General features: G+C 43.4%; 2 protein-coding genes across 5 annotated transcripts in view; both read left to right on the top strand.

Moving 5' to 3' along the window:
- Nucleotides 1–18,719, top strand: part of ZNF563 (zinc finger protein 563) — a 31,653-nt gene extending 12,934 nt beyond the window's left edge. Inside the window, exons 1-4 of one of the 4 annotated variants that reach the window (XM_063616116.1) lie at nt 2,991–3,230; nt 13,992–14,118; nt 15,374–15,434; nt 17,049–18,719. In XM_063616116.1, coding sequence (XP_063472186.1) covers nt 3,228–3,230; nt 13,992–14,118; nt 15,374–15,434; nt 17,049–18,126 — 1,269 coding nt within the window. In that variant the 5' untranslated portion in view covers nt 2,991–3,227 and the 3' untranslated portion in view covers nt 18,127–18,719. Of the gene's footprint in view, nt 1–2,990; nt 3,231–13,991; nt 14,119–15,373; nt 15,435–16,880 lie in introns of those variants that run through there. The other 3 variants (XM_063616113.1, XM_063616115.1, XM_063616114.1) reach the window with 3 other exon arrangements.
- The window catches only part of LOC129460881 (zinc finger protein 44), a 91,352-nt gene that overhangs the window by 14,735 nt on the left and 53,659 nt on the right, over nt 1–22,958 (top strand). The gene's annotated exons all lie outside the window — the stretch shown is intronic.

The raw sequence follows: 22,958 nt of genomic DNA, 5'->3' as shown, positions 1-22,958 counted from the left end.
TTAGTTGTTTTACACCACAGTTTGCTAAGGTAAAAATAATGTTTGTTAGCATGTTTGTTTCTCAAAGGAATAATTATTTACCATTTGGTTTTGTTTATTTGTTTGTTTTTGAGATGGAGCCTCGCTCTGTTGCCCAAACTGGAGTGCAATGGTGCAATCTTGGCTCACCGCAACCTCCACCTCCCAGGTTCAAGCAATTCTCCTGCCTCAGCCTCCTGAGTAGCTGGGATTACAGGCACGCACCACCATGCCCAGCTAATTTTTAGTATTTTTAGTAGAGACAGGGTTTCACCGTGTTGGTCAGGCTGGTCTTGAACTCCTGATGTTGTGATCTGCCCGCCTCGGCCTCCCAAAGTGTTGGGATTGCAGGTGTGAGCCACCGCACCCAGCCTTGTTTTGTTTTTGAGGAAACAGGATCTCCCTGTGTTGCCCAGACTGGTCTTCAATTCCTGGGCTCAAGCAATCCTCCTGCCCCTGCCTCCCAAAGTGCTGGGATTGCAGGCCCAAGGCAACATGCCCAGTCCATTTACCAGTTTCCAAATCCCTATTAAATATCTTATATATATATATTTGCCTCTAGTTTATATATAAACACAGGAAGAAACCCAAGACTCTGCCAATTTTTTATTCAAACAGAGGAATTGAGGGTCTTTGTCTCAGTTAACTCATCAGTGCTGGTGAGAAGCAAGTGAAGACTCTTACAGAGACCATGGGGAACGTTCCCTTTTGCCCTCTGATGTTTTGCTGAATTAATTGGAGAGAATGCAGATTAATTGGAGGAAAAGCATACAAATTTTATTTAATGCGTATATCCGGGAAGCTTCAGAATGAAGACCCAGAGATACAAAGGAAATTGTTCATTTTTATGCTTAGGCTTAATGTATGGACAGCTGTGTAGAAATATGATTAGACTGAAAGAGTATAATCCAATGCTAACAGACTGAGTGGGGAAACCCAACAAGGCCTGTGTCTAGATTGTTCTTGGCCTTTCTGAGCATGCATTCCTTCCTTCTGGGTATGAGCAGGACCCACTCTGAAATGGAGGGTCTTATGACCTACAGCAAGCTTGTCCAACCCATGGCCCGGAAGGCTTTGGATGCAGCCCAACACAAATTCATGATCTTTCTTAAAACATCAGGAATTTTTGTTTTTCCTATATTTTTTTAAGCTCATCAGCTATTGTTAGTGTATTTTATATGTGGCCCAAGATGATTCATCTTCTTCCAATGTGGCCCAGGGAAGCCCCAGGGCCACCCCTGACCTGCAATCAAACAAAGTTGGACAGTTAATTTGCTTATGGCCAGTTTTTACACAGAAAGGACAATGGAAAGTTAGAGTAATATGTTTTGATTTTATGCTGGATTTAGAGGAAAAGGGTTCTGGATTCTATGACCCACTTTGGAGAAGAGAGATTCTAGTTTCTAAGGCTAGCCTTGGATAGAAGAGTAAGACTTGGATAGAGTAAGAGTAAGCCTTGGATAGAAGAGTCCCAAGAATGGGACTAAGTTTTTCCTCTGCCCTCTGTGGAGAAAAAACTTTTGCTTCTGAGGCTTCTTCCAAGGTCTTCTTTTTGGGGTATTGTTTTCTGAGCCCCAGCCACCTGGAGTGGGCAGCAGAGTTTGAACCAGTGACTACACCGAGCCCATTCTGAAGGCTGCAAAGGGAGGGAAATGGAGCCCCCTTTGGTGCTTCCTCAGCAGCCTGCGCTCACCTGCATGTAGCACGAAGCTGCACATAGAATCAGAATTTACCATTTATGTGTTAGGAAAATCTGGGTAAAGGGTTTATGAATTTGACAGTTTATGTAGGTCAGTACCTTAAAGTAACCTTTTTTTTTTTTTTTTTTTTTTTTTTTGAGACCAGGTCTCACTCTGTCACCCAGGCTGGAATGCTGTGGCGCGATCTCGGCTCACTGCAACCTCTGCTTCCCAGGTTCAAGTGATTCTCCTGCCTCAGCCTCCTGAGTAGCTGGGATTACAGGTGCCCGCCACCACGCCCAGCTAATTTTTGTATTTTTAGTAGAGATGGGGTTTCACCATGTTGGCCAGGCTGGTCTCCAACTGGTGACCTCAGGTGATTCACCCGCCTCGGCCTCCCAAAGTGCTGGGATTACAGGCGTGAGCCACCGCCCCGGGCCCTTAAACTAACTTGACATGAAACTTTCCTGTTGGTGAAAATGCACGTCTTGACGGTGGGGGCATTTCCACACTCTGCAGAGGGCACAGGGAAGTATGTTGAGCTCCCAGAGTCAAATCCTTCAGTGTCCCAGTCTCATCACCAGGTTTTGGTTCACTCTGGGGTTCCATTTCAACAGTTAAGAGTCTGGCTGCCAAGTCTGGGCATATGTTTAGCCTCCTGAATGGGACGTTTGCTTGTGAAGTATGAGGGCAGCAGGCTGCTTATCTGCACTAGTTCAAGTTTTTGCTTTTTTTTTCTGTTTTGATTCATTTCTGTTTTGATTCATGCATTCATTTGTTGCTGCCATGTGATTTCAGTTCTTCCACACATTTGATATTTTAATACCGTTCTTAACTTGTTTTTATTTCCTTGGCTGAAAATGAGTAGATTGAGAGGCAAGGTGAGAGAGGAAGGCTTGACCTTGCCGCCAAGAGTCTCATCCTCAAATCCTGATGCCACACTCCTGCTGCAGTGTGGCCTGTGTGGCCTTGGGCTCCCCTCTGCTCTGAGGCCAGGGGAATGGCTCCACTGGACTGTGGGTCTGGGATTCCCTGCAAAACACTTGTGACTCCTCCAGGAGGAAAAGGCAGTAAGGGCCTGCTGAGTACGGGCAGGTAATTCTGCATAAATGCAGATGTTCCCTGGGAGGGATCAGGACAGCCCAGGGAGGAAGCCTGCCCTGTCAAGGGCTGTGCCTGGAACTCGTTCATCCCGCTCTACGCAGCACTGCGTGATCGCTTCTTCTGTCACTCAGTGCCCAGGGGGCGGGACCTGGAGCCCTATCCAATCAGAGCTATGGGGCGGGGTCGTGGGAATTGTCAATCAGGCGCGCGGCTGGGAGTAGGGTGCGAGGTTCAAAGAGCCCGCGGCGTCTTCATGCCCCTGCGCTCAGCTCTAGCCTCAGTCGCTGAGAGACGCCTTGGAATGTCTGTGTAGCCTTAGTCGCTGAGAGACGCCCTGGAACGTCTGTGGCAGCCTCTGTCACAGTGGGACCTGCACTGGCAGCGGGAGGCAGAGGGAGGACCCTGGAACATCCCGGAAGCTGGGAAATGGTGCGTGTGCAGGGGTCAGGCGTCCCAAAAGTGGGAAAGGGCTGGTTGGAACTGTCCAGAACCGGCCGCGACGAACGTGGGCCTCCCCCGCCGTCAGCTCCGGGGTCTGGGACCGGAGTCCCCCTGGCGCAGCTCGGCCCTCGGTCCCCTCAGCCGCAGAGTGAGGCTGGGCTGGCAGCCGGGACCCCGGGCGTCCTGTCCGGTCCCTGCGCGGCGACTGCGGTCCCGGCCTCGGAGCCCTCTCAGGGCAGCTCCGCGCCCGCAGCCCCGCGTCTCCCCAGGATTGAGGGAGGGTCACGGAAGGGTCATGGGGGGAATCCCCACTCGTGTGTGGGGTTCGTGTGCGGGGGGAGCTGTGATCTGTGGGATCCTCAGTCTCTGTTTTCTTCCCAAAGGGGACCGGTGTCCCTCTGAGTCTTCAAAGGTTTGGGAAGGCAGGTGTCTAGTGCCTTATCTTGTCCCCTCACCCTAACTCCTGGGGCTGGCAGTAAATCCCTAGATTTCCAGATTTTGCCCTGCATTTCATAAAGCTGACTTCCTCTCTGTCACAGGGGAACGACTGCTATCTGGGCCGGTAACGCCGGGGTAAAAGAATTTTTACTAAGACAGTTGTAGGTAAAGTTATTAGCAAAAGTAGGAAAATCCGTCGCAAGGGAGGCCATGGGAAGCCTGCAGGAGAGAAGCAGAGGCTTGCGGGCGATTTTATAGAATGGAACTTGGGCTGATTGATAGTGCCAAGGCAGCACGGTGCCAAGGCAGCAAGGAGCTTAACTTGCATTCCTCTGTCAGCCCCGGTGTTTGATAAATTGATAAATTGAGGCGTTTGATGGTGAGCAGGAAGTCTATGAATTAAGTGTGTTATCTGGGCAAGAAGGCCATGTCTTGGGCCATAAAGAAAGTTAGACATGTACAGGAGTTCCAGACCAGCCTGGCCAAGATGGCGAAACCCCTTCTCTACTAAAAATACAAAAATTAGCCAGACGTAGTGTCACATGCCTGTAATCTCAGCTACTCAAGAGGCTAAGGCAGGAGAATCGCTTGAACCCATGAGGCGGAGGTTGCAGTGAACTGAGATCGCGCCACTGCACTCCAGTCTGGGCGACAGAGCGAGACTCTGTCTCAAAAAAAAAAAAGAAAAAAAGAAAAAAAACAAAGTTAGACCCGTAACTTACCTGCATTCTCTTTTGTTTAAATTCTCTGTACATGAAGATAGGCAGATTTATTGCTTTTTTGCTTTATCTTTCTGCTTTCCCCTGTTCCCTTTAGCCTTTCCCTAATTAAGACTTTAATTTAACAGCTTTTTCCCCTGTTCCCCTTAGCCTTTTCCCTAATTAAGACTCCACACTGTCCTCAGTTCGCAGCAACATAATGAACTCTTTGTCCCCCAGGCTGTATTTCAAACAAATGCAGTATTTTAACTGTCATTTTTTTCCCCCAGGTAGCAATATATGATTCTTTTTTTGGAAGATATGATTTTTGTTTGTGAATATTTAATATGTGAGGATGCAGAGAATAACCACCTGTCAGGTGGTTTAACCTCTCTGCTGCAAAAACCAACAAGAAAAATGTCTGCACCTCTTCTCCTTTTATCTTCCCTGGGCGCAGGCACCTTATCTGAAAGTGTTTGGGTTGAGGTTCCCCTTTGGAAACCACCGGCTGATGAATCCTGAGCCCACACTATCTTTTCCTGGTGCTGGCTTTGATAACTGCCTGGGACTGGCACCAAGTGGATACAGCAGCCTTGTCTTGGAGGGTAGTGAATATCAGCCCCTGGGCCACTCCTCCCAGAGGACAGCCTGAGAGGCAGGGCTGGGGCCTCCCAGGGGAAGAGCTGGATACCCTGTAGTGGGAGGATTCCCCTGGTATCCTCTCATAAAAAGTTAAGCCCTGGGATACTCAGTTTTCTCACCCCAAGCCCAGTTTTCATTTCTTGGAGACATGGCTGGTCAGCCACTCAGGTGCTGGTATTAAGGGGGTAAAATAGAAGTGATTCCCATCCTTTGAATTCTGTTAGACTAGTGAAGCAAGAAAAACTATCTGAAAGGTCAAAGATAACTTACCCCAGTGAGGTGGTGCAAGAGCCTGAAAGTACACACTGCGGTATCTGGTGGTTGGGGGTGGGGAGTGGTCACTGAGCACTTCAGTGAGCAGCATGGGGGTGGGGGATGTCCCAGGTGACAGGAGGACCTGACCTGACCCTTGAATGAGACTTGTCTGTGTTCCAGTCAGCACTGCCCCTCCCTGGGGTTGTCAACCTTGAAAAGATTTGTTCACTCATTTCTGTTCAGTTTTTTCTTAGCCGTAAAATGCATTCTATCATTAGAGATTGATAGAGAAGATAAGATGTTTCTAAAGGGACAAGAAAGAGTTGGATTTCAGAAAACAAATTATATATATCTAGTCCTATATGCCTTTAAAAAATTCTTGTTTACTTTTCTTTTCTGTCGTACTACACAGAGCCTGTGTAGTAAGTTTTCCAGGTCTGTTTTTTGTTGTTGCTGTTGTTTTGTTTTTAATTGGATTATCTCAATAGAATTTCAGGGCTTAGCAGAGAAAATGCCATCAGGGAAAATAAATTGGAAAAAACTTTCTTCCATGATGACTACAGAAAAATGAATACTGTCTTAAGGCTCTTAAAATACTTTTTCTGGTATGAGAAAGGTAGAACCACATTCAAAATGGAAGCTGAGGTAATAGAGTGAATAAAAATTCATGAAAACAGGTAGGTCTGTAATTAGTTGATTATTGTATATGGAGGTGTTAGGCAGAAGATTGATTATTCTCCTGGAGATAACAATTTGTCCCTGTTCTTTGGGTTGAAGTGGCTGTCATTTGTATCACTGCCTGGCAATACTTGCTGTGCCATAGTTTCTCATACCTTAAATAGATGCTCTTGTTCCAGAATTTACTGTTTTCCACTGGACTTTGTACCCATCACTTTGCTAACACCATACTCTCCTGATTACTGTAGACTTCAAAGCCTTGATGTGTGGTAGAGAAAGAGCTTCCTTGTCTTAATTATGTAGGATTGCTATACCAGATTGCCATAAGCTATGCGCCTTAAACAACATTTGTTCATTTCTCAGTAGAGGCTGGGAATCCAAGTTCAAGTAGGTCAGATCTCTGGTAAGGGCCTGCTTCCAGGTTTAAAGATAGCAGTCTTCCCCTTATGTCCTCAATGGTGGAGATATGTTTGCAATGTCTGTCTATTTTTGGTACTAGGGCAATGTTGGGCTATAACATCAATTAGAAAGTATTACCTCTGCGCCAGGTGCAGTGGCTCACGCCTGTTATCCTAGCACTTTGGGAGCCTGAGGTGTGTGGATCACCTGAGGTCAGGAGTTCAAGACCAGCCTGGCCAACATGGGGAAGCCCTTCTCTACCAAGAATACAAAAATTAGCTGGGCATAGTGACAGGCGCCTGTAATCCCAGCTAATCGGGAGGCTGAGGCAGGAGAATTGCTTGAACCTGGAAGGCAGAGGTTGCAGTGAGCCAAGATTGTGCCATTGCACTCCAGCCTGGGCAACAAGAGCAAAACTCCATCTCAAAAAAAAAAAAAAAGAAAGAAAAGAAAAGTAAGAAAGTATTACCTACCTACCTACTTCTGTTTTCTGATATTGTAGAGAATTGGTATCATTTCTTCCATAAGTATTTGCCATAAATCACCAGTGAAATCATCCTTGTCTGTTCCTTTTTCTGGGGATATTTATCATTTATTGATTCAATTTATTCAATAGATATAAGGCCTATTCATATAACTTGGTGTTACTTTTATGAGTTTTGGTAGACTGTGTCTTTTATGAAATTGGTCCATCCCATGTAATTTATCAAATATGTGGGCATTCCGTTGTTCCTAATATTCTTTCATGGCACTCTTAATGTCCATAGGGTTAGTAGTGATGGCCTCTCTTTTTTCTGTGTTAACTATGCTGTGGGCTTAATCAGTTTTACAGATCTTTGCAGAGAATCATCTGTTGATTTGTTGATGTTTTCTTTTCTTTTTTTTTTTTTTTTTTTTGAGATGGAGTCTTGCTCTGTCGCCCAGGCTGGAGTGCAGTGGCGTGATCTCGGCTCACTGCAACCTGCGCTTCCCAGGTTCAAGTGATTCTCCTGCCTCAGGCTCCCAAGTAGCTGGGATTATAGGCACGTGCCAGCACACTCAGCTAATTTTTGTATTTTTAGTAGAGACGGGGTCTCACCATGTTGGCCAAGCTGGTCTCCAACTCCTGATCTCGTGATCCACCCGCCTTGGCCTTCCAAAGTGCTGGGATTACAGGCGTGAGCCAACACGCCCTGCCTGTTGATGTTTTCTATTGATGTCTTGATTGCTATTTCATTAATATCTCTTCCCATTGTTATTTTCCTCTGCTTGATTTACATTAATCTTGCTATTCTTTCTCTAGTTTCCTAAGATGGAAAGTTAGGGCACTGATTTTAGAATTTTACTTTCTGGAGAATGCATTCAATTCTTTAAGTTTCCCTCAGAGCACTGCCTTTTCTGCATTCCAGAGATTTTGCTAAAATACATCCTTTTTCATCAACACCACAATATTTGCATTTCATGTGACAAGTTTCTTTGATGTCTGTGTAGTTGAGAAGTTTGTGGCTTAAATCTCCACTTTTTTGAGACTTTTCAACTATATTTAAGTTATTGGTTTATAATCTGATTACATATTTTATATAATTTATTTATTTATTTATTTATTATTTATTTTGGGACGGAGTTTCACTCTTGTTGCCCAGGCTGGAGTGCAGTGGCACAATCTCGGCTCACCGCAACCTCTGCCTCCTGGGTTCAAGTGATTCTCCTGCCTCAGCCTCCTGAGTAGCTGGGATTACAGGCATGTGCCACCATGCCCGGCTATTTGTATTTTTAGTAGACACGGGGTTTCTCCATGTTGGTCAGGCTGGTCTCAAACTCCTGACCTCAGGTGATCTGCCCTCCTTGGCCTCCCAAAGTGCTGGGATTACAGGCATGAGCCACCACACCCAGCTCTTTTCTCTGTTTTAAGAGACGGGATGGTGGTCTGTCACACAGGCTGGAGTGTGGAGTGCCATGATCATAGCTCAATGCAGCCTCCAACTCCTAGGCTCAAGCAATCTTCTTGCCTCAGGTTTCAGATTATCTGGGTGCACGCCACCACTCCTGGCTAATGTTTAAACTCTTATAGAGACAAGGTCTCACTATGTTGCTCAGTCTGGCCTCAAGCAATCCTTCCACTTTGGCCTCCCAAAGTGGTGGGATTACAGGTGTGAGCCACCATGCCTGGCCTAGAATTTCTTTTAAAACATTTTTTCTAGTGTGTGTTATGGCTCAGAGTTTTGTGCATCTTGGTGAATATTTCATGTGGGCTTGAGAAGAATATATACCCTGCTGGTGTTGAATGAAGGATTCTATAAACACGTGTCAATGAAATCCAGCTGATTAATAGTGCTATTGATTTCAGCTATATCATTAGTGATTTTCTGACAAACTGATCTGTGAATATTGATAGAGATGAGTTGTTTCCCTCCAACTATAATTGTAGATGTGTGTATTTTGCTTTGTGGTTTTTGTAATTTTTTGCTTTATGTATTTTGATCCTCTATTTTATGGGCATAAATATTAAGGATTATTATGTCTTCTTGTAAGATTGACTTTCCTTATCATTCTGAAATCACTATCCGTGCCTTATAATTTTCCTTAATCTAAAACCCGATTTGTCTGAATGTAATAGAGCTGTCTCATATTTCTTTTGATTAGGGCTAGAATGGCATGTATTTCTCTACTTAATATATCTCTGTCTTTCTGTTTAAAATGGTTTTTATGTACACATTGCTAGGCTTTGTATTTTTATTCTACTCTGCCACTCCTTGTCTTTTTTGCTGGTAAATATAGATAATACACGTTTAATGTAGTAATTGACATAATTGAATTAATATGTATATGTATATTACTGTTTTCTATTTGTTGCACTTGTCTGTTTTTTCAACTATCTCTTTTTTTCTTTTTCTTTCTTTCTTTTTTTTTTTTTTTTTGAGATGGAGTCTCACTCTGTCGCCCAGGCTGGAATACAGTGGCACGATCTTGGCTTACTGCAATCTCCGTCTCCTGGGTTCAAGCGATTCTCCTGCCTCAGCCTCCTGAGTAGCTGGGACTACAGATGCCTGCCACCATGCCCAGCTAATTTTTATATTTTTAGTAAAGACGAGGTTTCACCATGTTGGCCAGGCTGGTCTTGAACCCCTGACCTTGTGATCCTCCTGCCTCAGCCTCCCAAAGTACTGGGATTACAGGCGTGAGCCATCACACCTGGCTCAACTACCTCTCTATTTCCGTCTTTCATTTTAGTTGAGCAGAATATGATTTTCTTATCCTATTAGTGTAGTATGTCTACTTGGTTCTTAATTTTTTTAGTGAATTCCATAGGGTACATATTACACCATTCACAACTGATGGACCTGCAGTTTCAATAAACACTATACTAGCTTCAGGGGTAGTGCTGGTATAATAAACTGTTTGAAACTTCTTCCTTTCATTCCATAAATCATCACTGTCATTCATTTGCACAATTGTGACCTATAACACCCAATACATTGTTGATACTATTATTTTGAGCAAACCTATATCTATTAGATCAAGTAAGTATAAGAAAAGTAAATCATTTTTTATGTCTTCATTTAATGTGATGTGAATTTCTAACCTGTATCATTTCTCTTTTCTCTAATAAACTCCTTTTAACGTTACTGGCAAGGCAGGTATACCAGTCACACATTTTTTCCATTTCATCCCCAACCTTTCCTGCTTCTCTGAATGGGTAGATTCAATTGTTTTATCTTGATTTTAGCTGATTTTTTTTTTTTTTTTGAGACAGAGTCTCACTCAGTCGCCCATGCTGGAGTGCAGTGGCACAATCTTGGCTCACTGCAACCTCCACCTCCCAGGTTCAAGCGATTCTCCTGCCTCAGCCTCCTGAGTAGCTGGGATTACAGGCGCGCACCACCACACCTAGCTAATTTGTGTATGTTTAGTAGAGACGAGATTTCACCATGTTGGCCAGGCTGGTCTCGAACTCCCGACCTCAAGTGATCCGCTCCCCTCGGCCTCCCAAAGTGCTGGGGTTACAGGTGTGAGCTGCTGCACCTGGCGTCTGATTTTTTCTTTGGTTGTTCACATCTGTGGAACATCTATAGTGAAGTCTTCCTTTTGGTTGTTGTACTTTGCAGCTGCATTAGTTCTATATGCTCAATTTCTAATTTTTATTGATTTTTTAAAATTTATTTTCTGGTTTTCTTTTAGTTTTTTCTTCATTATTGCCTCATCTCATTGAACATATTTAAGACAGTTGCTTTAAAGTTTGTATTCATTCAAGAAGTCCAGTGTTTGAGGTTTCTTAGAGATGGTTTATCTCAGTTCAGGTTTTTCCATTGATGACCCATATTTTCATGTTTCTCTCTATTTTTCCTAATTTTGTGTGCATTGAAAAGTAGACATTTGCATCTGGAAATCAGATTCTGTCCCCTTCATTGTTTGCTGTTCTTGTTTGATGAAGGCTGTAACTATTCATTTGTTTAGAAACATTTTCAAAGTGTGTTTGCAGAGACTCTATTCCCTATCTGATGTACACACTGAAGTCTCTGTTCTTTAGCTTGTGTTCATTTGTATTCTGATAGAGATTTCCTGAATGCTACAAGCTAAAAGTAAAAAGGAAGATGAAACATACAAAAACCTGACCTCTTCCAGTCTTTGTGGATGGCTCTTGTGGAACAATTCCTTGAACACTTAGCAAGGCTGTTTAAAACTCTGCTGTAGCATTTACTTTCTGTTTTACTAAACCTAGACGCATGCCAGAGCTGAAAATAAGGGTCTCCTCACATCTTCTATGAAAATATGTTCTTTCCTGTGAGTGCATGGGGCTCTCTCAGTTCCCCAATATAATGGGTGCTTTTGAATACCCTAATTCCTGAAGGAAATTTTCTCTCCAGTTTTTTCCTTTTAGACTTAGGTGGGCTAATATATGTCTTTTTTTTTTTTTTTTTGAGACGGACTCTTGCTCTGTTGCCCAGGCTGGAGTGCAGTGGCACAATCTCGACTCACCACAACCTCTGCCTCCCAGGTTCAAGCGATTCTCCTGCCTCAGCTACTCGGTTACAGGCATGCATCACCAAGCGTGGCTAATTTTTATATTTTTAGTAGAGACGGGGTTTCACTGTGTTGGCCAGACTGGTCTCAAACTCCTGACCTCATGATCTGCCCGCCTTGGCCTCCCAAAGTGCTGGGATTACAGGCATGAGCCACCGCGCCTGGCCTTAATGTATGTCTTAACTACAATCTGTTGTCCCAAGTAGTTGCAGGCTATTTGTGTATTTTGCACCATTTTTCAGCATTTCTTATGTTTGACCCTAACTGGATTCCATTGTAGATGAAATAGAAAAGAGAGCCTTGTTTCACACCTTCCGATCATCCCCAGAATGATTGGAAAATACAAAGGCAATAATTTGTGAATAACATCTGATCTGCTTTCTCTCGAATTAGTGACCAGAGTTCCACACTGGGATCTCAGGCTGCTGTCTTCAAGACTGGCACAGAGGTGGGGTGTGATTGGGCCAAGGACAAATAAAAGCTCCACAAGGGTTTTCTACCATTTTTTCACTTTTATTTATCTATTTGTTTATCTCTTTATTAATGGTATGGGGTGCTGAATATTATAATTTCAATATCCTTTATCTGTTTTTGCAAAGCTGTCACTTTGTTGGTGAGAGGGTTTTTTGATTTTTTTTTTTGAGATGGAGTTTCACTCTTGTCAACCAAGCTGGAGTGCGATAGCGCAATCTTGGCTCACCGCAACCTCTGCCTCCTGGGTTCAAGCAATTCTCCTGCCTCAGCCTCCCAAGTAGCTGGGATTACAGGCATGCGCCATCACGCCTGGATAATTTTGTATTTTTAGTAAAGATGGGGTTTCTCCATGTTGGTCAGGCTGGTCTTGAACTCCCGAGTTCAGGTGATCCGCCCACCTTGGCCACCCAAAATGCTGGGATTACAGGTGTGAGCCACCGCGCCCATCCAGTGAGAAGGTTTTTTAGCATTTTTAGACATTTGTGACTTCTATTAGATTTGATAATGTAATTTTATTTATTTTTTTGAGACAGAGTCTCACTATATCGCCCATGCTGGAATGCAGTGGCTCAATAATGGTTCACTATAGTCTTCACGTCCTGGGCTCAGGTGATCCTCCCACCTCAGCCTCCCCATTAGCTGGGACTACAGGCACTCCACCACGCCCAGCTAATTTTTTTGTATTTTTTGCAGAGAGAGGGTTTCGCCATTTTGCCCAGGATGGTCTCAAACTCCTGGGCTCAAATGGTCCATCTGCCCTGGCCTCTCAAAGTACTGAGATTACAGGCATGAGCCATGGTGCCCAGCTGGCAGTGTAATTTTTGGTTATTTAGGTCTATTTTAGTTATTTAGGGAATTTTATAAATATTCATAAGAGATAACATTGAGTTCTTCTCTAATAATACATTATCTCATTGCCCTTCTTTCCTTCTCCTTTGACATTACCCAATAAGATATTCAAAAATTTTCCATTGGGATGGTGAAATATCTTTTATTATTTATTTGTCATGCCTAACTACATTTGATCTAGAGGAAACCAGTTACCAGCTTCCAGATTTTCTGTTAGCGTAATCCCAGAGGATGTGCCGAATCCTCCAACTAATGAGTTGCAAAAAAACATGTGAAATTTTTATCTACCAGGCTCTCTCATTAAAGACCCAGTGCCTATAGTGTTTTTTGGTGGCTGGCTTGGTCTGCTTTTTGTTGCTTAAGAATAATCTGAACCTGGATAATTTATAAGGAACAATATTTGTTTTTTACTGTTCTGGAGGCTGGGAAGTCCAAGGTTAAGGCTGGGCATCTGATGAGAACCTTCTTGCTGGTGGGGACTCTTAGATGGCAAAAAGCATTACATGGCAAGGGCCGGAGTGCCTAACTCGGGTCTCTTCCATCTTATAAGGACACCAGTCCCCTTCCTGAGATAACTTACGTATTCATTAAGCCATTGATCTATGAATACATTAATCTATTCATGAGGTCTGAACCTTCAAGACTCAATCACCTTTTCAATCCCCACCTTTTATTACTCCCACTTTGCAGATTTACTTTCAACATGTGTTTTGGAGGGGACAACCATTCAAACTCAGCAGTGGCTGATCACATACACTCCCTCTGCTGAGTTTGTAAGATTCTAAACTCTCAGAACATAGGAGTTAAGAAAAATAATATACTTTTTGCACAAACAGTTTAGATACGATCAAGCTCTGTTATTAGTTACGTTGGTGGGGCACTCCCTAAATCCAGTTCCTAGACACCATAAAAGGTCCAACTTTCAGAATAAGAATCTGTAAGGACATGTAATCTCAGGACTGCTAATGGTAGCTCTCTTCTGCACAATAGGTAGTAGGACTTTGTCAGTAGGACTTTGACAAGAACTACAACCCACTGCAGAGGTAGACATTAGGGTGATGCAGGCAATAAGATTCATTTAACTCACCAAGAAGAGACCTGTTCCTATTCAACCGTAACTTTACCAAACATGTTGAATTCTACCATCAAAATGGCTGTGTGAGAGAAAGTAAGTGTAGAGAGAATACGAGAGAGTTTACTATGTCATTGAATAAATGCTTGGAAAGCACAGCATCATATGAAGTTTATGAATTGAGTATAGCTTTTTCAGTACTGTCATTCAACCTTTCTCCTCTATCTATTTGGGATGTTTCAGGATGCAGTGGACTTTGAGGATGTAGCTGTGAACTTCACCCAGGAGGAATGGGCTTTGCTGGGTCCATCACAGAAGAATTTGTATAGATATGTGATGCAAGAAACCATCAGGAACCTGGACTGTATAAGTAAGGATGATATCATGTCTTCACTTAATCAATTACAGACATTTGTTTCATGGTCATCAGTGCTGTTCAATGATTTGAAATATGGAAAGGGCATATGATGGACTCTTGAACAACACAGAATTCAGAGGTGACAGCCCTGAAAGAAGTTGTACATCCTCATCTAACTTTTTGTCCACCATAGCTTAAGCAGCCATTGACCAGCAGCCTTACTGGTAACATAAACAGTTGATTGGCTGGGTACGGTGGCTCACACCTGTAATCCCAGCACGTTGGGAGGCCAAGGTGGGTGGGATCATGAGGTAGGAGTTCGAGACCAGCCTGACCAATGTGGTGAAAGCCTGTCTCTACTAAAAATACAAAAATTAGCCAGGCGTGGTGGCACATGCCTGCAATCCCAGCTACTTAGGAGGCTGAGGCAGCAGAATCACTTGAGCCCAGGAGGCAGAGGTCGCAGTGAGCTGAGATCACGCCACTGCAGTCCAGCCTGGGTGACAGAGCAAGAATCCATCTCAAAAAAATAAAATAATAAAATAAAAATAATAAAAAGTTGATTAATCCATATTAATCCATATATTGTAAGTCATATATTACATACTATATTCTCACAATAAAGTGAGCTAGAGAAAGAAAATATTGATAAGAAAATCATAAAGAAGAGAAACTATATTTACTATTCATTAAGTGGAGGTGGATGATTAAAAGGTCTTTATCCTCGTCTTTACATTGAGAAGGCTAAGAGGAGGGATTGATCTTGGCGTCTTAGGGGTAGCAGAGACTGAAGAAAATTCATATATAGGTGGAGCTGTGCAGTTCAAACATGTGTTGTTCAAGAATCAACTGTAAGGCTGGGTATGGTGGCTCATGCCTGTAATCCCAACATTTTGGGAGGCCAAGGTGGGCAGATCACTTGAGGTCAGGAGTTCGAGACCAGCCTGGCCAACATGGTGAAACCCCATCTCCAATAAAAATACAAAAATTAGCTGGTTGTGGTGGCACGCATCTGTAGTCCCAGCTACTCAGGAGGCTGAGGCAGGAGAATTGCTTGAACCCGGGAAGTGGAGGTTGCTATGAGCCGAGATCATGCCACTGCACTCCAGCCTGGGCAACAGAGTGAGACTCTGCCTGCACTCCCAAACTGTACAGAATTAACTGTAGTTTGATGAATGAATCATGTATGATTGCAGTATACATAAAATCTTACTGTTTTATATAATTTTCTAATAATTTATAGTGATTTTCTGGGTCTACCTTTTAGGAATGATATGGGAAGACCAGAATACTGAAGATCAATACAAAAATCCTAGGAGAAATCTAAGGTAATTTGCACTCACAGAAGAAAGTTATGTTTCTGAAGTGATTCTCAGAATAAAAGGAAATTTTAAAAACAAAGAACATGAACAAGCCCAGCTTAAATTTATTTTTTCATATTTTAAATTATCATTTTTTTTTTTTAGTCAGGGCCTTGCTCTGTTGCCCAGGCTGGAGTGCAGTGGCATGATCTTGGCTTACTGCAGCCTCGACCTCCCGGGTTCATGCGACCCTCCCACCAGAGCCTCCTGAGTAGCCAGAACTACACGTGCACGCCACCACACCTGGTTAATTTTTGTATTTTTTGTAGAGACAGGGTTTTGACATGTTTCCCAGGCTGGTCTTGAATTCCTGGGCTCAAGCAATCTGCCTGCCTTGGCCTTCCCAAATGCTGGGATTACAGGTGTGAGTCACTGCACCAGCCTAAATTTATTTATTCTTAAAAAATTTCCTCCTAAAACATATTCTAAGAATTTACATATGAGGCTGGACGTGGTGGCCCACACCTGTAATCCCAGCACTTTGGGAGGCCAAGGCAGGGGGATTACTTGAGGTCAGGAGTTTGAGAACAGCCTGGCCAACAGAGTGAAACCCTGTCTCTACAAAAGTACAAAAGTTAGCTGGGCATGGGGGTGTGCACCTGTAACCCCAACTGCTTGGGAGGCCGAGGCAGGAGAATTGCATGAACCCAGGAGGCAAAGGTTGCAGTGAGCCAAGATCACGCTACTGCACTCCAGCCTGGCAACAGAGCAAGACTCCGTCTCAAAAAAAAAAAAAAAAAAAAAAATTAACCAAGTGTGTTGGTGCACACCTATAGTTACAGCTACTCATGAGGCTGAAGTAGGTAGATCACTTGAGTTCAGGAGGTCAAGGTTGCATGAACCATCATCCTGCTACTGCAGTCCGGCCTGGGTGACAGATCAAGATCCTGTTTCAAAAAATTAATTAATTAAAAATAAAAGAAAAAAACCCCCAAAACCCAGCTGGTGTTGGGTTGTCTTGCATAGCATTCAGTTCATTCATGTTCAAACAGGGCATGAAGCCTACACTTTGCATGGTAATGTTAAAAAGGTATATCTGGCCAGGTGCAGTGACTCACATCTGTAATCCCAGTACTTTGGGAGGCCAAGGGGGGTGGATCATGAGGTCAGGAGTTCGAGAACAGCCTGGCCAACATGGCAAAACCCTGTCTCTACTAAAAGTACAAAATTAGCTGGGCATGGTGGTGTGTGCCTCTAATCCCGGCTACTTGGGAGGCTGAGGCAGGACAATCGCTTGAACCCGGGAGGGAGAGATTGCAGTGAGCCAAGACTGTACCGCTGCACTCTAGCCTGGGTGACAGAGCAAGACTCCATCTCAGGAAAAAAAAAAAAAAGAAAGTACATCTGATACTTATTAATACCCATAAGAAATCATTTAGAAACAACTAGTAACATACTTCTCATTTTTTATAGATGTCATATGGTAGAGAGATTCAGTGAAAGTAAAGACAGTAGTCAATGTGGAGAAACATTTAGCCTCATTCGAGATAGTATTATGAACAACAGCATTTGTCCTGGAGAAGATCCATGTCAAAGCGCCGAGTGTGAAGAAGTCATAATGGGTCATTTATCCCTTAATAGCCACATCAGAGTTGATTCTGGACACAAACCACGTGAGTATCAGGAATATGGAGAGAAGCCATATACACATAAACAACGTGGGAAAGCCTTCAGTTACCATCACTCCTTGCAGTCACGTGGAAGGCCTCACACTGGAAAGAAACGCTATGAGTGTAAGGAATGTGGAAAAACCTTCAGTTCTCGTAGAAACCTTCGAAGACACATGGTAGTGCAAGGTGGAAATAGACCTTATAAATGTAAGTTGTGTGGGAAAGCTTTTTTTTGGCCCAGTTTATTACGTATGCATGAAAGAACGCACACTGGAGAGAAACCGTATGAATGTAAGCAGTGTTCTAAAGCCTTTTCTTTTTACAGTTCCTATCTAAGACATGAGAGAATGCACACTGGGGAGAAACCGTATGAATGTAAGCAGTGTTCTAAAGCCTTGCCTGATTCCAGTTCCTATATAAGACATGAAAGAACTCATACTGGAGAGAAACCCTATACATGTAAACAGTGTGGGAAAGCCTTCAGTGTTTCCAGTTCCCTTCGAAGACATGAAACCACTCACAGTGCAGAGAAACCCTATGAGTGTAAGCAATGCGGGAAAACATTTCATCATCTTGGAAGCTTTCAGATACACATGAAAAGGCACACTGGAGATCGACCTCATAAATGTAAGATATGTGGGAAAGGCTTTGATCGTCCCAGTTTAGTTCGATATCATGAACGAATTCACACTGGAGAGAAACCCTATGAATGCAAGCAGTGTGGGAAAGCGTTATCTCGTAGCTCAAGCTTTCGAAGACACATGATAATGCACACTGGAGGTGGACCTCATAAATGCAAGATATGTGGGAAAGCTTTTGTTTATCCCAGTGTATGTCAAAGACATGAAAAGTCTCACAGTGGAGAGAAGCCCTATGAATGCAAGCAGTGTGGGAAAGCGTTATCTCATAGCTCAAGCTTTCGAAGACATATGGTAATGCATACGGGAGATGGGCCGAATAAATGCAAGGTATGTGGGAAAGCCTTTGTTTATCCCAGTGTATGTCAAAGACATGAAAAGACTCACTGGAGAGAAACAATATGGATGTAAACAATTATAAAGCCTTCTATATTTCCAGTTCCCTTTGATATCATGAATAAACTTAACACGGGACAGAAACCCTATAAATGTAAATGTGGGAAAGCCTTTCATAATTTTTATTCCTTTCAAAATCATGAAATAACTCACACTGGAGAGATGCTATAGAATGTAAGGAATGTGGGAAAGCGATCAATATTTTTTAATAACATTGTCAACATAAAACAACTCACAGAGCAGAAAAACTCTGTGAGTGTAAAATATGTAGGGAAGCCTTCAGTCATTTTGGTAACTTAAAAGTACATGAGGCTGGGCACAGTGGCTCACGCCTGTAATCTCAGCACTTAGGGTGGGCAGATCGCGGGACCTCCGGAATTTGAGGCCTGCCTGCCATGGTTTTGTAGAAACCATGTCTCTACAAAAAAATAGAAAAATTAGCAGGTGTGGTGGTATGCCCCTGTAGTCCCAGCTACTTGGGAGGCTGAGGTGGGAAGATCTCTTGAGCCCAAGGGGTGGAGGTTGCAGTGAGCCAAGATGCACTGCACTTCAGCCTGGGTGACAGAGCCAGACCCTGTCTAAAAAAAAAAATAAATAAAAAATAAAAAGTACATGAAAGGATTCACTCTGGAGAGAAGTCATATGAATGTAAGAAATGTAGAAAAGCATTGAGTTCTCTCAGGTCCTTGCATAGACATAAAAGGACTATACTCTATAAATGTGTGAAGTGTAGGGAAATATTCTTTAATGTTATTTCATTTCAGATAGAAATAATTATCATTGGAGATAAACCCTATGAGTGTAAACACATAGTAAAGCCTTAATCAGCCTCAGTTTCTTTCAAATAGTTATCCCCTAATATGTGCAAGAGATTGGTTCCACCACCCCTGGGCATACATAAATCGACACATGCCAAGTCCTTTTTTAAAAATGACATATTTGGTATAAAATTACCCAGGTGTGATGGCACATGCCTGTAATCCCAGCTACTCAGGAGGCTGAAGCAGGATAATCACTTAAATCTGGGAGGCGGAGGTTACAGTGAGCAGAGATCGTGCCACTGCACTCCAGCCTGGGCAACAAGAACAAAACCTCTGTCACACACCCAAAAAAAAAAAAAAAAGAGAGAGAGAGAGACAGAAAGAAAGAATGAAAGAAAGAAAGAAAGAAAGAAGAAAGAAAGAAAGAAAAGACATATTTGGATTAGACACAGTTGCTCACGTCTGTAATCCTAGCACCTTAGGAGCCCAAGAAGACAGGTGGATCACTTGAGCCCAGGAGTTAGAAGCCAGCCTGGGTAATGTGACAAAACTCTGTCTCTACAGAAGATATACAAATTAGCTGGGTGTGGTGACATGTACCTGTAGTCCCAGCTACTAGGGAAGCTGAGGTGGGAGGATTGCTTGAGCCTGGGAGGTTGAGGTTGCGATGAGTCAAAATCACATCACTGCACTCTAGCATGGGCAACAGAATGAGACCCTGTCTCAAAAAAATAAATAAAAATAAAATATATTTGCATGTAACCTACACACATCCTCCTGTATACTCTAAATCATCTGTAGATTAGTTAAAATACATCATGCATCATAGAAGCTATGTAAATAGTTGTTTTATTATATTGTTTAGTGAATCATAATATGAGAAAGACCCTACACATACTCAGTACAGACCCACCCACATAATACATGTCACCTAGAGCATTATAAATCCTTTCTTTCAACACTCATAGATTGCTTTTGTTTAATGACCTGAAAGTGTGTTAACATTCACCCAACAAAAGTATAATGATGATTATTGCAATATCGTGCCTAATGTTGTGATGTGTTGAGTCAGCTAGATGTATGACACCATAGATAAGCAGTGAGACCTCAGGCTAACTTGAATCTTGACAGGATGTCAACATGATCAACTATATTGGAAGAATCAGATTCTGACTGCAGATACTGACTTTTTGGAGCAGTCTAAATAATACTAATGTCAGAATCTGTTCAGTTTGAGGACTGAAGATCTTTAAGCATTGAAGGGTCTGTCTTCATATTTGCAGATATTCAATTAGAAACATTGTAGGAAGCTAGTTTTTTTTTTTTTTTTAAACTTTGCAATGTTTGTGAGCATGTAATCTCTGGGGTGACATGGAGGCTTTGTTCCATGGAAGAATCTTAATTGAGGATGATAATCTTTAACACTTGCACCTTGCAGAAGCTGTAGGTGCCCTAAAACTGCTTCCAATTTTTCTTTTTCTTTTTTTTTTTTTTTTTTGAGACAAGGTCTCACTGTGTCACCTGGAGTGCATGGCTCACTGCAGCCTCAACTTCCTGAGCTCAAGTGATCTTCCCACCTCAGCCTCCCAAGTAGCTGGGATTACAGGCACACATCACCATGCCTGGCTACTTTTTGTGTTTTTTGTGGAGACAAGGTTTCACCATGTTTCCCAGGCTGGTCTTGAGCTCCTGGAATCAAGAGATCTGCCTGCCTTGGCCTCCCAAATTACTAGGATTACAGGCATGAGCCACCACACCCAGCCTTCAGATTTTTCAAGTATCAAAATCTATAGCACTGCTGCTTCTTTTTTTTTTTTTTTTTTTTTTCTGTCGGCGAGGCTGAAGAGCAGTGGTGCAATCTCAGCTCACTGCAGCCTCCACCTCCCAGGTTTAAGTGATCCTCCTGCCTCAGCCACCCAAGTAGCTGGAATTACAGGCGTGCACCACCACGCCCAGCTAATTTTTGTATTTTTAGTGGAGACAGGGTTTCGCCATGTTTGCCAAGCTGGTTTTGAACTCCCTGTGACTTCAAGTGCTCCACCCGCCTTGCCCTCTCAGAATGATAGGATTACAGGCATGAGTCACCACTTACGGCACTGCCTCTTCTATTTATTTATTTATTGCGACTGAGTCTCACTGTGGCCCAGGCTGGAGTGCAGTGGCATGATCTCGGCTCACTGCAAACTCTGCCTCCTGGGTTCAAGCGATTCTCGTGCCTCAGCCTCCCAAGTAGCTGGGATTACAGGTGCCCGCCACCACACCCAGCTAATTTTTGTATTTTTAGTAGAGACAGGGTTTCACCATGTTGGCCAGGCTGGTCTCGAACTACTGACCTCAGATGATCCACCCGCTTTGGCCTCCCAAAGTGTTAGAATTACAGGGGTGAGCCACCGCGCCTGGCGGCACTGCCTCTTGTAAATCTATATCATCATCGTCATCATCATTATCATCATCATCATCATCATCGTCATCATTATCTATAGAGGATTTCAGCATATCTTCTAGTTCCTTGTTAGTAAGGGTTTCTTCTTTGCTCTTCTGTGTGTTCCTCAACATTGTCTTCACTCATGTCAGAGATAGCCTTCCCCACCAACTTCCCTTACAACATTTAAGATATTTCTGACTATCATATCAATAGTGGAGAAGTGCCTGAAATCATTGACTTTCTCACTCCATAATGGCTTCCAACACACTTTGGCTGTCTTGAGCTGTAGGGCATCTATAGCCTCCGCAATAAACACAATCGTGTCTGCAGTTGGGAAGCTCTTCCATAAATCCTGTGTGATATGGTGAGGGTTATTATCAAGACAGCATATATCCTTCCAAAAGTCCAGTGGATGTAAGATGCCTTGAGGCACTTGATGATGCTTTAACTTAGTTGTAGCAGTGATGTAGTTTTAGGGGGCAGGAACATCACCTCCCCATTTTTGTCAGCATAACAGAGATGAGAGATGCCAGGAGTGTTGTCAATTAGGAGGAGGGCCTTGAGTGGCAGCCCCTTCTTTTCAAGGTATTCATTCACATCAGGAATGAAGCAGTGGTAGAACCAAGTCTTCATGTGTTTTTGTCAGGACACGGGCAGGCAAGTTTCGCTTTTGTTTTCAAAGACCCAGGGATTGTTTACTTAGTAGAGGAGGCTTTGTTTGATCTTATGACCTGCTGCATTGCCACGTAGCACCACAGTAAGGCAATCTTTCCAAGCCATGAACCCCAAGGCTTTCTTTATACTCTTATGATGAAGGTACCATTGGGCATCCTCTTCCAGAACATGCCTGATTCGTTACAATGGAGGATTTGCTCTGGAAGTTAGCCCCTTTTTTTTTTTTTTTTTTATGAGTTTCATGAGCTTTTCTAGGAATGCTGATATGTCCTTTGCATCAGCCACGGCCAGTTCCCCCATGTTCTTCAAGTTCTTGAAGCTCTAATGCATCGTGTAGCTAGCTAAGCCAGACCTTGCTGGCCTGAAACTCCTTCCTGTAGATTTTTTTTTTTTTTGAGATGGAGTTTCACTCTTGTTGCCCAGGCTGGAGTGCAATGGCGCTATCTTGGCTCACCGCAATCTCTGCCTCCCAGGTTCAAGTGATTTCTCCTTCCTCAGCCTCCCAAGTAGCTGGGATTACAAGCATGTGCCACCACGCCCAGCTAATTTTGTATTTTTAGTAGAGACAGGGTTTCTCCACGTTGGTCAGGTTGGTCTCGAACCCCAGTGATCCTCCTGCCTTGGCCTCCCAAAGTGCTGGGATTACAGGTGTGAGCCACCGTGCCCAGCTAAGGTAAATTCTATCTTATGTGAATTTTGGCACCATGAGAAAATGGGGGAAAGCCACAGAAGTGGGCTGGGCACAGTGGCTCACGCCTGTAATTCCAGCACTTTGGGAGGCCAAGGCGGGCGGATCACGAGGTCAGGAGATTGAGACCATCCTGGCTAACATGGTGAAACACGTCTCTACTAAAAGAATACAAAAAATTAGCCGGGTGTGGTGGTTGGTGCCTGTAATCCCAGCTACTCGGGAGGCTGAGGCAGGAGAATGGTGTGAACCCAGGAGGTGGAGTTTGCAGTGAGCCGAGATCCTGCCACTGCACTCC

This window comes from Symphalangus syndactylus, chromosome 13 (genome assembly GCF_028878055.3).
Source record: "Symphalangus syndactylus isolate Jambi chromosome 13, NHGRI_mSymSyn1-v2.1_pri, whole genome shotgun sequence".
Lineage (NCBI taxonomy): Eukaryota > Metazoa > Chordata > Mammalia > Primates > Hylobatidae > Symphalangus > Symphalangus syndactylus.
The sequence above is the reverse complement of the archived record's forward strand: the minus strand, read 5'-3'. Positions and strand labels throughout refer to the sequence as shown.